This window comes from Chlorocebus sabaeus, chromosome 17 (genome assembly GCF_047675955.1).
Source record: "Chlorocebus sabaeus isolate Y175 chromosome 17, mChlSab1.0.hap1, whole genome shotgun sequence".
NCBI classification, from domain to species: domain Eukaryota; kingdom Metazoa; phylum Chordata; class Mammalia; order Primates; family Cercopithecidae; genus Chlorocebus; species Chlorocebus sabaeus.
Window position 1 is genome coordinate 18,230,359 of NC_132920.1, and position 15,380 is coordinate 18,245,738.

The following is a 15,380-nucleotide window of genomic DNA, read 5'->3' on the forward strand; positions in this document are numbered from 1 at the left end:
ATGAAGAAATGTGAGAATCAAATGTATTTAGTGACGTATTTTGAAAAATATGGAGTATTTTATGTAATTACTTTTGTCTTATATTTCTAAAGTCAAACTTGAAAGATTGAAATATTTACCTCTTTTACAGTTGTTTTTATGAAATCTTTCCTTTCAGTTAAATCATAAGTAGGATAATTTTCATAGACCTATGTATAGTGAAAAGGAAAAATGATGTTAAAAGCAGATTTTAATATCCAGTAATACTGTCTTTGAATAAAAGCAGGAAATCTGCTACATGCAAATAGCCACAACCATCCCAACAGTACTCTGGTTCACCCACATGGAACTGTATTCCAAATGAGTATTTTAATAATATTGTATATGATGTGGAAAACTAGCGTGCAAACATTCTCAGTGCGTTCAGGCTGAGAGTTTGGGATGAATTAACAATAAACAAGCCACATGTGATGTCTCACGCCTGTAATTCCAACATTCTGGGAAACCTAGGTGGGAAGATTGCTTGAGCCCAGGAATTCGAAACCAGCCTCAGGCAACCTGGCGAGACCCTGTGTCTACAAAAAATTAAAAAATTAGTCAGGCATGGTGATGCATGCCTGTAGTCCCAGCTACTGAGGCGGCTGAGGCAGGAGGATGGCTTGCCCCCAGAAGGTTGAGGTTGTAGTGAGCTGTGTTAGTGTCGCTGCATTCCAGCCTGGACCACAGAGCAAGACCCTGTCTCAAAAACAAAAAACCCCAACAATCATGGGTAAAGAAAACCCATCTAGATAGATCTCAGATAAGTGAACTCAGTTCTTTACATTGGCAAGTCATTCGCTAAGTGTCTTTTAGAGAAAGCTTCTTTCTTCTCCAACCCTTGTTATCCAACACCCTACCTATGATTCCACAACCTGAAACACAATGAACTGCTTCCTCTACTCCACTGCTCAGTCCCTCCCTAAAGTTAAATCCTAAGACACAGGTGGTCTCAAGAGTCCTCTACTACTAAAATTTGACTCTAAATTTCTCCCTTTTGTCAATTTTCTCAGTCCTATTATACTTGCTGCTTTATTCAAATCCTGACTATAAGCTCACAGTCTGTAAGTACCCTGCAGGCTTTACTTCCGCTGTATAGTTCACGGTCAGCAACTTTTTCTGTAAAGGGCTAGATGGTACAAAGAGTTTCAACTTTGCCAGTCAGTTTCTACTCAACTATGCATTGTAGTGGCAATGCTGCCATAGACAAGTTAAATGAGTAGATGTGGCTGTATTACAATAAAATTTGGCTTACAAAACCAGGCAACAAAGATAGAATGGTTTGGTCCACAGGCTATATAGTATGCAAACCCTCTAAAATATGGTCGATCATTTAAATTACTCTGTTTGCCCGGGAGGTTCCAAGATGGGCGAATAGGAACAGCTCCAGTCTACAGCTCCCAGTGTGAGCGACATAGAAGATGGGTGATTTCTGCATTTCCAACTGAGGTACTGAGTTCATCTCACTGGGGCTTGTCAGACAGTGGGTGCAGGACAGTGGATGCAGCCCACCCAGCATGAGCCGAAGCAGGGCGAGGCATCGCCTCACCCAGGAAACACAAGGGATCAGGGAATTCCCTTTCCTAGCCAAGGGAAACCGTGACACACAACACCTAGAAAATTGGGTCACTCCCAACCTAATACTGTGATTTTCCAACAGTCTTAGCAAATGGCACACCAGGAGATTATATCCCGTGCCTGGCTTGGAGGGTCCCATGCCCACACAGCCTTGCTCATTGCTAGCACAGTAGTCTTAAGATCTTAACTGCAAGGCGGCAGTGAGGCTGGGGGAGGGGCGCCCACCATTGCTGAGGCTTGAGTAGGTAAACAAAGCCGCCAGGAAGCTTGAAATGGGTGGAGCCCACCACAGCTCAAGGAGGCCTGCCTGCCTTTGTAGATTCCACCTCTGGGGGCAGGGCATAGCTGAATGAAAGGCAGCAGAAACTTCTGCAGACTCAAATGTCCCTGTGTGACAGCTTAGAAGAGAGGTTCTCCCAGTGCAGAGTTTGAAATCTGAGAATGGACAGACTGCCTCCTCAAGTGGGTCCCTGACCCCCGAGGAGCCTAACTGGGAGGCACCTCCCAGTAGGGGCTGACTGACACCTCACATGGCCTGGTGCCCCTCTGAGACGAAGCTTCCAGAGAAGGATCAGGCAGCAACATTTGCTGTTCTGCAATATTCGCTGTTCTGCAGCCTCCACTGGTGATACCCAGGCAAACAGGGTCTGGAGTGGACCTCCAGAAAACTCCAACAGACCTGCAGCTGAGGGTCCTGATTGTTAGAAGGAAAACTAATGAATAGAAAGGACATTGACACCAAAATCCCGTCTGTATGTCACCATCATCAAAGACCAAAGGTAGACAAAACCACAAGATGGGGAGAAACCAGAGCAGAAAAGCTGAAAATTCTAAAAATCAGAGCGGCACTTCTCCAAAGGAACGCAGCTCCTCGCCAGCAATGGAACAAAGCTGGACGGAGAATGACTTTGATGAGTTGAGAGAAGGTTTCAGACCATCAAACTTCTCCAAGCTAAAGGAGGATGTTTGAACCCATCACAAAGAAGCTAAAAACCTTGAAAAAAGATTAGACAAATGGCTAACTAGAATAACCAGTGTAGAGAAGTCCTTAAATGACCTGATGGAGCTGAAACGATGGCACAAGAACTACGTGATGCACGCACAATCTTCAGTAGCTGATTTGACCAACCGGAAGAAAGGGTATCAGTGATGGAAGATCAAATGAATGAAATGAAGTGAGAAGAGAAATTTAGAGGAGAAAAGTAAAATGAAACTAACAAAGCCTCCAAGAAATATGGAACTATGTGAAAAGACCAAATTTACGTCTGATTGGTGTACCTGAAAGTGACAGGGAGAATGGAACCAAGTTGGAAAACACTCTTCAGGATATTATCAACTTCCCCAACCTAGCAAGGCAGGCCAACATTCAAAAATTCAGGAAATACAGAGAACGCCACAAAGATACTCCTCGAGAACAGCAACTCCAAGACACATAATTGTCAGATTCACCAAAGTTGAAATGAAGGAAAAAATGTTAAGGGCAGCCAGAGAGAAAGGTCAGGTTACCCACAAAGGGAAGCCCATGAGACTAACAGCGGATTTCTCGGCAGAAACTCTGCAAGCCAGAAGAGAGTGGGGGCCAATATTCACCATTCTTAAAGAAAAGAATTTTCAACCCAGAATTTCATATCCAGTCAAACTAAGCTTCGTAAGTGAAGGAGAAATAAAATCCTTCACAGACAAGCTTATGCTGAGAGATTCTGTCACCACCAGGCCTGCCTTACAAGAGCTCCCGAAGGCAGTACTAAACATGGAAAGGAACAACGGTACCAGCCACTGCAAAAACATGCCAAACTGTAAAGACCATCCATGCTAGGAAGAAACCGCATCAACTAATGAGCAAAATAATCAGCTAACATCACAATGACAGGATCAATTTCACAGATATCAATATTAACCTTAAATGTAAAAGGGCTAAATGCTCCAATTAAAAGACACAGACTGGCAAATCAAGATCCATCAGTGTGCTGTATTCAGGAGACCCATCTCATGCGGAGACACACATAGGCTCAAAATAAAGGGATGGAGGAAGATCTACCAAGCAAATGGAAAACAAAAAAAAGCAGGGGTTGCAATCCTAGCCTCTTATAAAACAAACTTTAAATCAACAAAGATCAAAAGAGACAAAGAAGGCTATTACATAATGGTAAAGGGATCAATTCAACAAGAAGAGCTAACTATCCTAAATATATATGCACCCAATAGAGGAGTACCCAGATTCATAAAGCAAGTCCTTAGAAACCTACAAAGAGACTTAGACTCCCACATAGTAATAATGGGAGACTTTAACACCCCACTGTCAACATTAGATAGATCCACGAGACAGAAAGTTAACAAGGATATCCAGGAATTAAACTCAGCTCTGCACCAAGTGGACTTAGTAGACATCTACAGAATTCTCCACGCCAAATCAACACAATATACATTCTTCTTGCCACCACATCACACTTATTCCAAAACTGACCACATAGTTGGAAGTAAAGCACTCCTCAGGAAATGTAAAAGAACAGAAATTATAACCAACTGTTTCTCAGACCACAGTACAATCAAACTAGAACTCAGGACTAAGAAACTCAATCAAAACCGCTCAACTACATGGAAACTGAACAATCTGCTCCTGAATGACTACTGGGTACATAACGAAATGAAGGCAGAAATAAAGATGTTCTTTGAAACCAATGAGAACACACACACAACATACCAGAATCTCTGGGACACATTTAAAGCGGTGTGTAGAGGGAAATTTATAGCACTAAATGCCCACTAGAGAAAGCAGGAAAAATCTAAAATTGACACCCTAACACCACAATTAAAAGAACTAGAGAAGCAAGAGCAAACACATTCAAAAGCTAGCAGAAGGCAAGAAATAACTAAGAGCAGAGCAGAACTGAAGGAGACAGAGACACAAAAAACCCTTCCAAAAAAAAAAAAAAAAAATGAATCCAGAAGCTGGTTTTTTGAAAAGATCAACAAAATTGATAGACTGCTAGCAAGATTAATAAAGAAGAAAAGAGAGAAGAATCAAAGAGACACAATTCAAATGATAAAGGGGATATCACCACTGATCCCACAGAAATACAAACTACCATCAGAGAATACTACCAACACCTCTACGTAAATAAACTAGAAAATCTAGAAGAAATGGATAAATTCCTGGACACATTCACCCTCCCAAGACTAAACCAGGAAGAAGTTGAATCCCTGAATAGACCAATAACAGGTTCTGAAATTGAGGCAATGATTAATAGCCTACCAACCAAAAAAAGTCCAGGACTGGATGGATTCACAGCCGAATTCTACCAGAGGTACAAAGAGGAGCTGGTACCATTCCTTCTGAAACTATTCCAATCAATAGAAAAAGAGGGAATCCTCGCTAACTCATTTTATGAGGCCAGTATCATCCTGATACCAAAGCCTGGCAGAGACATAACAAAGAAAGATAATTTTAGACCAATACCCCTGATGAACATCGATGCAAAAACCCTCTATAAAATACTGGCAAACCGAATCCAGCAGCACATCAAAAAGCTTATCCACCATGATCAAGTGGGCTTCATCCCTGCGATGCAAGGCTGGTTGCACATATGCAAATCAATGACATAATCCATCATATAAATAGAACCAAAGACAAAAATCACATGATTATCCCAACAGATGCAGAAAAGGCCTCTGACAAAATTCAACAGCCCTTCATGCTAAAAACTCTCAATAAATTCGGTATTGATGGAACGTATCTCAAAATAATAAGAGCTATTTATGACAAACCCACAGCCAATATCATACTGAATGGGCAAAAACTGGAAGCATTCCCTTTGAAAACTGGCAAAAGACAGGGATGCCCTCTCTCACCACTCCTATTCAACATAGTGTTGGAAGTTCTGGCTAGGGCAATCAGGCAAGAGAAAGAAATAAAGGGTATTCAGTTAGGAAAAGAAGTCAAATTGTCCCTGTTTGCAGATTACATGATTGAATATTTAGAAAACCCCATCATCTCAGCCCAAAATTTCCTTAAGCTGATAAGCAACTTCAGCAAAATCACAGGATACAAAATCAATGTGCAAAAATCACAAGCATTCCTATACACCAATAAGAGAGAGCCAAATCATGAGTTAACTCTTATTCACAATTGCTTCAAAGAGAATAAAATACCTAGGAATCCAACTTACAAGGGATGTGAAGGACCTCTTCAAGGAGAACTACAAACCACTGCTTAACAAAATAAAAGAGGACACAAACAAGTGGAAGAACATTTCATGCTCATGGATAGGAAGAATCAATATCATGAAAATGGCCATACTGCCCAAGGTAATTCATAGATTCAATGCCATCCCCATAAAGTTACCAATGACTTTCTTCACAGAATTGGAAAAAACTACTTTAAGGTTCATACAGAACCAAAAAAGAGCCTGCACTGCCAAGACAATCCTAAGCAAAAAGAACAAAGCTGGAGGCATCACGCTACCTGACTTCAAACTATACTACAATGTTACAGTAACCAAAACAGCATGGTACTGGTACCAAAACAAAGATATAGACCAATGGAACAGAACAGAGTCCTCAGAAATAATACCACACATCTACAACCATCTGATCTTTGACAAACCTGACAAAAACAAGAAATGGGGGAAGGATTCCCTATTTAATAAATGGTGCTGGGAAAACTGGCTAGACATATGTAGAAAGCTGAAACTGGATCCCTTCCTTACACCTTATACACAAATTAATTCAAGATGGATTAAAGACTTAAATGTTAGACCTAAAATCATAAAAAACCTAGAAGAAAACCTAGACAATACCATTCAGGACATAGGCATGGGCAAGGACTTCTTGTCTGAAACACCAAAAGCAATGAAAACAAAAGCCAAAATTGACAAATGGGATCTAATTAAAGAGCTTCTGCACAGCAAAAGAAACTACCATCAGAGTGAACAGGCAACCTACAGAATGGGAGAAAATTTTTGCAAAAAGCCAAAATTGACAAATGGGATCTAATTAAACTAAAGAGCTTCTGCACAGCAAAAGAAACTACCATCAGAGTGAACAGGCAACCTACAGAACGGGAGAAAAGTTTTGCAAAAAGCCAAAACTGACAAATGGGATCTAATTAAACTAAAGAGCTTCTGCACAGCAAAAGAAACTACCATCAGAGTAAACAGGCAACCTACAGAATGGGAGAAAATTTTTGCAATCTACCTATCTAAGGGCTAATATCCAGAATCTACAAAGAACTTAAATTTACAAGAAAAAATCAAACAACCCCATCAAAAAGTGGGCAAAGGATATGAACAGACACTTCTCAAAAGAAGACATTTATGCAGCCAAGAGACACATGAAAAAATGCTTATCATCACTGGCCATCAGAGAAATGCAAATCAAAACCACAGTGAGATACCATCTCACACCAGTTAGAACGGCGATCATTAAAAAGTCGGGAAACAACAGGTGCTGAAGAGGATGTGGAGAAATAGGAACGCTTTTACACTGTCGGTGGGACTGTAAACTATTCAACCATTGTGGAAGACAGTGTGGCAATTCATCAAGGATCTAGAACTAGAAATACCATTTGACCCAGCCGTCCCATTACTGGGTATATACCCAAAGGATTATAAATCACGCTACTATAAAGACACATGTACACATGTTTACTGCGGCACTATTCACAATAGCAAAGACTTGGAACCAACCCAAATGTCCATCAATGATAGACTGGATTAAGAAAATGTGGCACATATTCACCATGAAATACTACGCAGCCATAAAAAAGAATGAGTTCATATCCTTTGTAGGGACATGGATGAAGCTGGAAACCATCATTCTGAGCAAACTATCACAAGGACAGAAAACCAAACACCACATGTTCTCACTCATAGGTGGGAACTGATCGATGAGAACACTTGGACACAGGAAGGGGAACATCACACACCGTGGTCTGTCATGGGGTCGGGGGATGGGGGAGGGATAGCATTAGCAGATATACCTAATGTAAATGACAAGTTGATAGGTGCAGCACACCAACATGGCACATGTATACATATGTAACAAACATGCACGTTGTGCACATGTACCCTAGAACTTAAAGTATAAAAATAAGAAAAATAAAAAAAATTGTTTGTCCCTTGTTCTTTCCCTGCAAAACCCCAATCCTGAATTGGTCTAACTACTCATTCTTCTATGGTTAAGCCTAGACTACAGATTGCTGTGGGAAAGCAGCTTTGAAGAGGCGGGTCCCATTTTCAGTTCATGGTATTCATCTCCAAAGGCTCCTCCCCCAAAACCTCCCAGTCAGGCTCTCCTTTCATTCCCACCAATGGCAGTTTCACCTCCTTATTTAAGTGTCTGACACTCCTATCACAGCCAAAAAAGCCGTTATTATGAATTCCTTCAATTTTCTGACAGCTCTTTCCCCTCCAGTTTTATCTGGATTCATCAATGGTACTTAATTTTCTTTGCCTCCACAGGACCACCCTTCAACTCTCCTGTAACTTCTCCTTTCCCACCAAAATGCTTTCTCCCCTCCACCCCTACTGCCCATTAAAAATACTTTGTCGCCTACCCCCATTTACCTATTTTCCTTCCAAAGACAGCTGCTTGAAACAGAAGATTTACTTTGTTCATTTTCCTCACTATTCATTAACTCTTGCTTTTACCACCCTAGGTCATCGTCTCCTAATTGCAGACTCCAAAAAAGGTCAGGTCCTTCTCACCTGACCTCTCCATGTTAATAATCCCTTTTAAAAAATTACATGAAGGTATTCACAAAAATCCTTCTAATGGACAGAACTAGTTTCTCTTTGACTTCCTCCTCACTTTACACTGTCATTTTAATGATGACATAACTGGGTGTCCTGCTTCTCTCATCTCATCCTTTGCCATTCCACTGTTCTTAATGTTTCCAGGATAATTTTTAAAAAACAAAAATATGTCTTATGCCCCTGCTAAATCTCTCTCAACAATCTACACAGCCTCTCAATTCCTCATTTATTTCAGGAAGAAACTGAAACTCTAACATGGCATATTTAAGATCTGCAAAACTCTAGTATTTTCTCCTAACTTCTGTGAGGACTTCTTTCTAATCCTAGTCTTGAGACATGTTGAACTAATACTATTCCTTGCAATTATCATTTTGGTTAATGTGTTACTGTTCCTCAACTGTATGGAATGGGTGATGGTCCACTAGGAAATTCAGTTAAGAGCTCTTCCAAGATGCTTTTCCAGATTCCCCCAGCCTCAAGCAGGGTGCTTGTTCCGTGGTGCTGCAGCACCTTCCATATTCTCCTAACACGGCCCTCACAATATTTTAATTACCAAAATACTTATCTCTTTCTATCCCACTAGACTGTAAGCTCCTCTTAAAAGCCAAGTAATGGCTTCTCTGGTTCCACCTGTAACATTAAAAAAAATTTTTTTTGGTAGAGATGGGATCTCACTATGCTGCCCAGGCTGGTCTTGAACTCCTGGCCTCAAGCAGTCCTCCTGCCTCAGCCTATCAAAGTGCTGGGATTACAGGCGTGAGCCACCACATCCAGCTTCTAGCTGTAACATTTAGCCCAGTGCCTGAAATGTAGTAGAGAATCAATTAATGGTGAATGAATAAACAAAATAATAATCAATGTCCTTTAAAAAAGCATAGACTATTTCACTTTCAGTACATTCCAAATTGTAATTTTATTTTACCGCAACAGACAAGTTTCTAAAATTTCCATAGAATCCCTATGGAATCATATTCAAGACTAGGCCACTTTATTTCCCAAGAAGTATTAGAAATATTAGAAAAATGCTACAGAAGTCTGAGTTAAGAACCTAATCTATAACAGCTCATTTATCACACTAACAAGAGAATAAGGCGGTTCATGAGATTCTGCTTCTTTAAACTAACATAAACTAAGGATGCATCAATAGAAACAACCTCCAGATCAGAAAAAGAAAGTTTCCTATGTGGTTTGGAATGTATCACTTTAATTTTATTCACTCCAATTTTATTCATTCTAATGTTATTTATAAAAATAAACCCATTAGGACAAAAACTTTGACTATTTTATTTAAAGTGGTATCCCAGCACCTGTAAGGAGATCTGGCATATAGTAGTTCAACAAGTATTTCTTCAATAAGTGAATGCACATAAGTTATTTAGCTTCAAATTAAGAGATAAGTGAAAGAATTTTTCTAGTAAAAGCAAAACAATCTAAACACTTGTCTAATTACCTTTTTGCAAATCTGTTTCATTGTGACTTCTTCCAAGTTAGCACTGGCCAGTAATTTCTTTATTGTTTCCTTTAATTCTTCATCTGTAGGGGGTTTCTTCAACTTTTTAATTAAAGGTTCATCATCTGAACTATCCTCAGACTCACTTTCTAAAAGTAATATAATAATAATAATTTTTCTTATATAGTAAATTAATATTTAACAAAGGTTGAGATGAATTTTAAGCTTTCAACAGATTCTCAAAGGGGTGTTGGATCAAAAAAATTATAAATCACTACTCTATAGGTTACCTATAAAACATGCATACAAATTTTATGTCAATTTGAAATATCAAAAACTATAAAAAACTGGTATACAGGTTGGGCATCCCTAATCAAAAAATCCAAAATCTGAAATGTTCCAAAATCCAGCTTTTTAGAGCACCAACATGACACTACCAGGAGATAATTCCACACCCGACCTCACTGACGGGTCACAGTCAAAACTTGGTTTCAGGCCAAGGGTAGTGGTCCAAGCCTATAATCCAAGTGCTCTGGGGGGACCAAGGTAAGAGACTCGCTTGAGTCCAGCAGTTCAAGGCTGCAGTGAACTACTGTAATGGCATCACTGCAATAAATAATTTATTTAGCTAAAATATTAAACTACCTTCAGGCTATGTAAGATGAATATGAAACATGAATGAATTTCATGTTTAGACTGGGTCCCATCTCCAAGATTCCCCCCTCCATATATATATTTATCAAAATCTGAATCACTTCCCGTCCCAAGCATTTCAGATAAGGGATGTTCAACCTGTATTACTTCTCCTCGCAATGTTCTCTGCAATTTACCTGTTTCCCCCACACACTTCAATACTATGTACAACACATTAATATATGCTGTATCTTTAAAGTCGCTGATTAATGTTATTTCTAACATACCTTTTTTGGAACTGTTTTGATTCTTCTTGGTGGTGCTGCTATCTGCCTTCTTAACATTGGCACTTTTCACAGATTTTTTACTTTTAGAAGTAGCTTTCTGTTTAGGTTTTTCTCTTTTGGCTGTCTTTTTTGGTGGCTGTTACAAAGGAAAGCAAAAGTACACATATTGATGAGATTCAATGCTATCCCATCCCATCTCTCTACTTCCCCTATACCACCTTATTATTATTAGAGGAAAATTAATGTATTTGGTATCACCAATTAAAAATTGTTTTTGGGAGATGATTAATATACAACAAACTATTTTATCCCAACACAAGTCTAAGCATGACAAATCACAATCACACACACAAAAGAGTTGCCCATATTTATTCTGCACTATGGATAAACTATGTATGTATTACTCTACTTAATCTTGGGGGGGAAACCCCTACAAACAGATAATATTATCTTCTCTATGTTCCCTCTCTCTCAACTACAATCTTTTTTTTTGAGACACAGTCTCGCTCTGTCACCCTAGCTGGAGTGCAGTGGCACGATCTTGATTCACTGCACCCTATGCCCTCCCGGGTTCAAGCGAATTCTCCTGTCTCTGCCTCCCTAGTAGCTGGAATTACAGGTACTTGCCACCACACACGGCTAATTTTTGCATTTTTAGTAGAGATGGGGTTTCACCATGTTGGCCAGGCTGGTCTTAAACTCCTGACCTCAAGTGATCCGCCTGCCTTGGCCTCCCAAAGTGCTGGGATTACAGGCTTGAGCCACCACATCTGGCCTAGAATCTTGTGTTCACTGATGGTTCCCTAACTCCTAAAATAGTCTCTGGTATACAGTAGTTGCTCAATAAATACTTATGACTACATGAGAAAACTAAGGTTTAGCGTGGTTACCTTGTCTACAGTCACATTAATAAACAGGCAAGATTCAAATATAGCTGTGACTCCAGAACTTGTGTTCTTAAAACACTAACCCACAGGTGATTAGACACAAACAAAACACATAAATATGGACAGATTAAAATGACAGGCCGGGCGTGGTGGCTCACGCCTGTAATCCCAGTACTTTGGGAGGTCAAGACGGGCGGATCATGAGATCAAGAGATTGAGACCATCCTGGCCAACATGGTGAAACCCTGTCTCTACTAAAAATACAAAAATTAGCTGGGTGTGGTGGTGGGTATCTGTAGTCCCAGCTACTCAGGAGGCTGAGGCAGGAGAATCACTTGAACCCTGGAGGTGGAAGTTGCAGTGAGTGGAGATCGCGACACTGCACTCCAGGAGACAGACTGTCTCAAAAAAAAAACAAAAAAACAAAATCAGAGTTCATACTTTGTCTCATGTGGAGCCTATGAAATTAGAAAGCATTAATTCTTAGTTTAATTAATATTCCCAAAGGAAAAGCATCCTATTAAACATTCCAAGATAATTTAAATTCTCCCCTTTACACACCAAAACTACTGAAATCACTTGACAGAATGTTTCTCCAAATGTTTAACACTCTTGATTCCTGAGTGTTATCCTAAGTCAACCTGGTTTTTTTTGAGATGCAGTTTCGCTCTTGTTGCCCAGGCTGGAGTGCAATGGCGCGATCTCGGCTCACCGCAACCTCTGCCTCCCGAGTTCAAGTGATTCTCCTGCCTCAGCCTCTTGATTAGCTGGGATTACAGGCATGTGCCACCATGCCCGGCTACTTTTGTATTTTTAGTAGAGACCGGGTTTCTCCATGTTGGCCAGGCTGGTCAGGAACTCCCGACCTCAGGCGATCCACTCGCCTTGGCCTCCCAAAGTGCTGGGATTACAGCCATGAGCCACCATGCCTGGCCAAGTCAACCTGTTTTTAAAGACATAAGCACTGTGTTGAACCTGTCCTTTAAAGTATACAGACCAATCTGTTCCAAAAGTGGCCTCAAGCTATTCATTGGATTTTAGTGTCTTTAAAAAAAAGAGATGATCTCGCTATGCTACCCATGCTAGACTCAAACAATCTTCCCACCTCAGGCTCCTGAGTAGTTGGGACTACAGGCACATACCACCTCAAATGGCTGGATTTTACCGTTTGTCTTTCTTTTTTGCCAACATACCATCACTGTACCTATTTATGCAAGCCTATCATCACCCTGCACTACCTCAATAATATACCACTAGCTGGGAAGTATGTAGTTTAACTGCTACTAAAAAAATACATTTTTAAGGTGTCAAGGGGCTGACATGCTTCTAAAAGTAAGTACATGAATTTCCCGTGGACTTCTGCAATTCACAGGCTATTTTAACTTACTCCTAATTCTGAGAGATGTTCTAGATTGTGTGGGGCTAGGGGACAAGTATCAATGATTTATTATGATCAACTTAAACCAAGTTTTAAGGTTTATTAAGTGTCCACCCAGTTCACATGAACTATGTATCAGGCTCTGAAAGGGAATCCTAAAAATTCTTCAGTTCTTTAGCACACTTAATACACAGAATAAAATCATCATGATTATATATCATTTTTTAGTTAAAGGGTAATAAAATCTGGACTTTGTAGGTACAAGAAACTAAGTTATTCCTGAAAGGGTTGAAGAGGCTGAGCAAAAGAAACAACAGTATTATTAGTAACTACTCAATCTCCATTCAAATTAGAAAATCAGAATTAGATTAACTGAAACACTTCCAAAGCCTTTTAAGGCCTGCCATTAAAATTTTAGATGGGGCCGGGCGTGGTGGCTCAAGCCTGTAATCCCAGCACTTTGGGAGGCCGAGACGGGCAGATCACGAGGTCAGGAGATCGAGACCATCCTGGCTAACATGGTGAAACCCCGTCTCTACTAAAAATACAAAAAACTAGCCGGGCGAGGTGGCGGGCGCCTGTAGTCCCAGCTACTCGGGAGGTTGAGGCAGGAGAATGGCGTGAACCCGGGAGGCGGAGCTTGCAGTGAGCTGAGATCGCGCCACAGCACTCGAGCCTGGGTGACAGAGCGAGACTCCGTCTCAAAAAAAAAAAAAAAAAAAATTTTAGATGGGATACACAACATGGCATCATTTTAAAACCTGCAAATTGCAAGTAGTGATAGTTTGACGAAGCATAAACATTTACAGTAATAAATAACGAGTCATCTCCATAAAATTTTACTTCTGTATAACAAAACTACATCTTTCTACATTTCCTATCTGCTGGAAGGGGTAATGTTCTACAGTTTTTCTAAATGGACAACTAGCCTGTCATCTATTAAAATTTCTGAAAGACTGCAAATATACTGCACAAGCACTAAAGAAAAAAATATAATAGTTCAAAGAATACAGGCTCTAGCGGCAAGCCGCCTGGTTTCAAATTCCAGCCCCAGGACATCTCTAGGCCCTTGTCTCCTCATTTACAAAACAAAAAGAAACAACAGTTCCTATGGTTTTATGAGGAGTAGATACATTAACACGTAGAAGTATTTTTGGTAGTACCTGGCAAATAGTAAACACTATTTTAATATTAACTATTATTACTGAGTGCTTCCTTTTGTAGAATGAGAAGTTCTTTCATTATGCAAATATAATTTCCTCTAATAAGTTAAAATTTCTAAGTGTTTTCAAAAAGCAGGGTGCAGTGGCTCAATCCTGTAATCCCAATACTTTAGGAGGCTGACATGGGAGGATCACTTGAGGCCAGAGCTTTGAGACCAGCCTGGGCAAAATCAGAAGACCTTAACTCTAAAAAACTAATTTTCTTTTTTTTAAAAGCAGGGCAGATACATAGACTGTAAATTATAAACACAGTGAGACAGACTCAAAAACAACTGTATTAACTAGCCATGATATATCACACTTATTTCACTACACTATGGTAGATATGACTTGGCCCATAAACATCTATAGTAGTATGTCATGTCATTTATACACGATTTCATTTATTTAGCAACCAGCTGCAAATTCTTCTGTGACAACATCAAGGTAGGAATTTAGTCAAGTCTCTTTTTTAGATTAACACTGAGTTAAGAAATCATGAAAGCTGAACAGTAAAACAACTAATGAGTTTGTATCTTGTGCTTTAGTCCTGAAGGTGTTCACCACTTTGGCTGCCCTGAAGGTTATTAGGTATAGGAGGAATAGGTCTCTGGAAAATGGGGGCATCTCAAAGGACATACCTTGGTATTAGGACACAATGGACAATTTTTGGTTGTCAAGGTAAACATGGGTAACCAGTATTTGGAGGTAACAGAAAAAAACCCAGGGAGAGCTGAGAAGGCAAGTTAAACTATGTCCACTTTAATTTTACATGAACTTTCAAATCTTCATTACTCTCATTCCTCTCCTGTTCTCAGGAAAATCCCACTCATGATTCTAAACCCAGCTTAGCAATTACCTCCTCTAAATCTTTCACAAGACCATCAATTTGATTAATCCATACTCTCAAAGTACTTGGCCTACAATTCATTATCCCTATTTTATGGAAGGTATTGTGAAGCTTTAAGAACAAGGGTGTTACAGCCAAACTTCCTGATTCCTGAGCACCTGTATATATTTTTGAAGCTCCAGAGCTGACTCATTTAGCTATACCACATAAAATGAAAAGCACATTTATAGACTAGATTTGTCACCAAGACTTTTCTTTAAAGTGCAAGATAGTAAATATTTTCGGCTTTCCTGGCTACATATAATCTTTGTTGCATATTCTTCATTTTTTTAAACAATCATTTAAAAA

General features: G+C 39.7%; 1 protein-coding gene across 2 annotated transcripts in view; it reads right to left on the reverse strand.

Moving 5' to 3' along the window:
- The window catches only part of DEK (DEK proto-oncogene), a 40,058-nt gene that overhangs the window by 1,853 nt on the left and 22,825 nt on the right, over window positions 1–15,380 (reverse strand). For both annotated transcript variants that reach the window (XM_007973590.3, XM_038005742.2), the window contains 3 exons: window positions 10,716–10,851; window positions 9,796–9,944; window positions 120–188 (listed from right to left, as the gene is read on the reverse strand). In XM_007973590.3, the coding sequence (XP_007971781.1) occupies window positions 120–188; window positions 9,796–9,944; window positions 10,716–10,851 (354 nt within the window). The remainder of the gene's footprint in view (window positions 1–119; window positions 189–9,795; window positions 9,945–10,715; window positions 10,852–15,380) is intronic.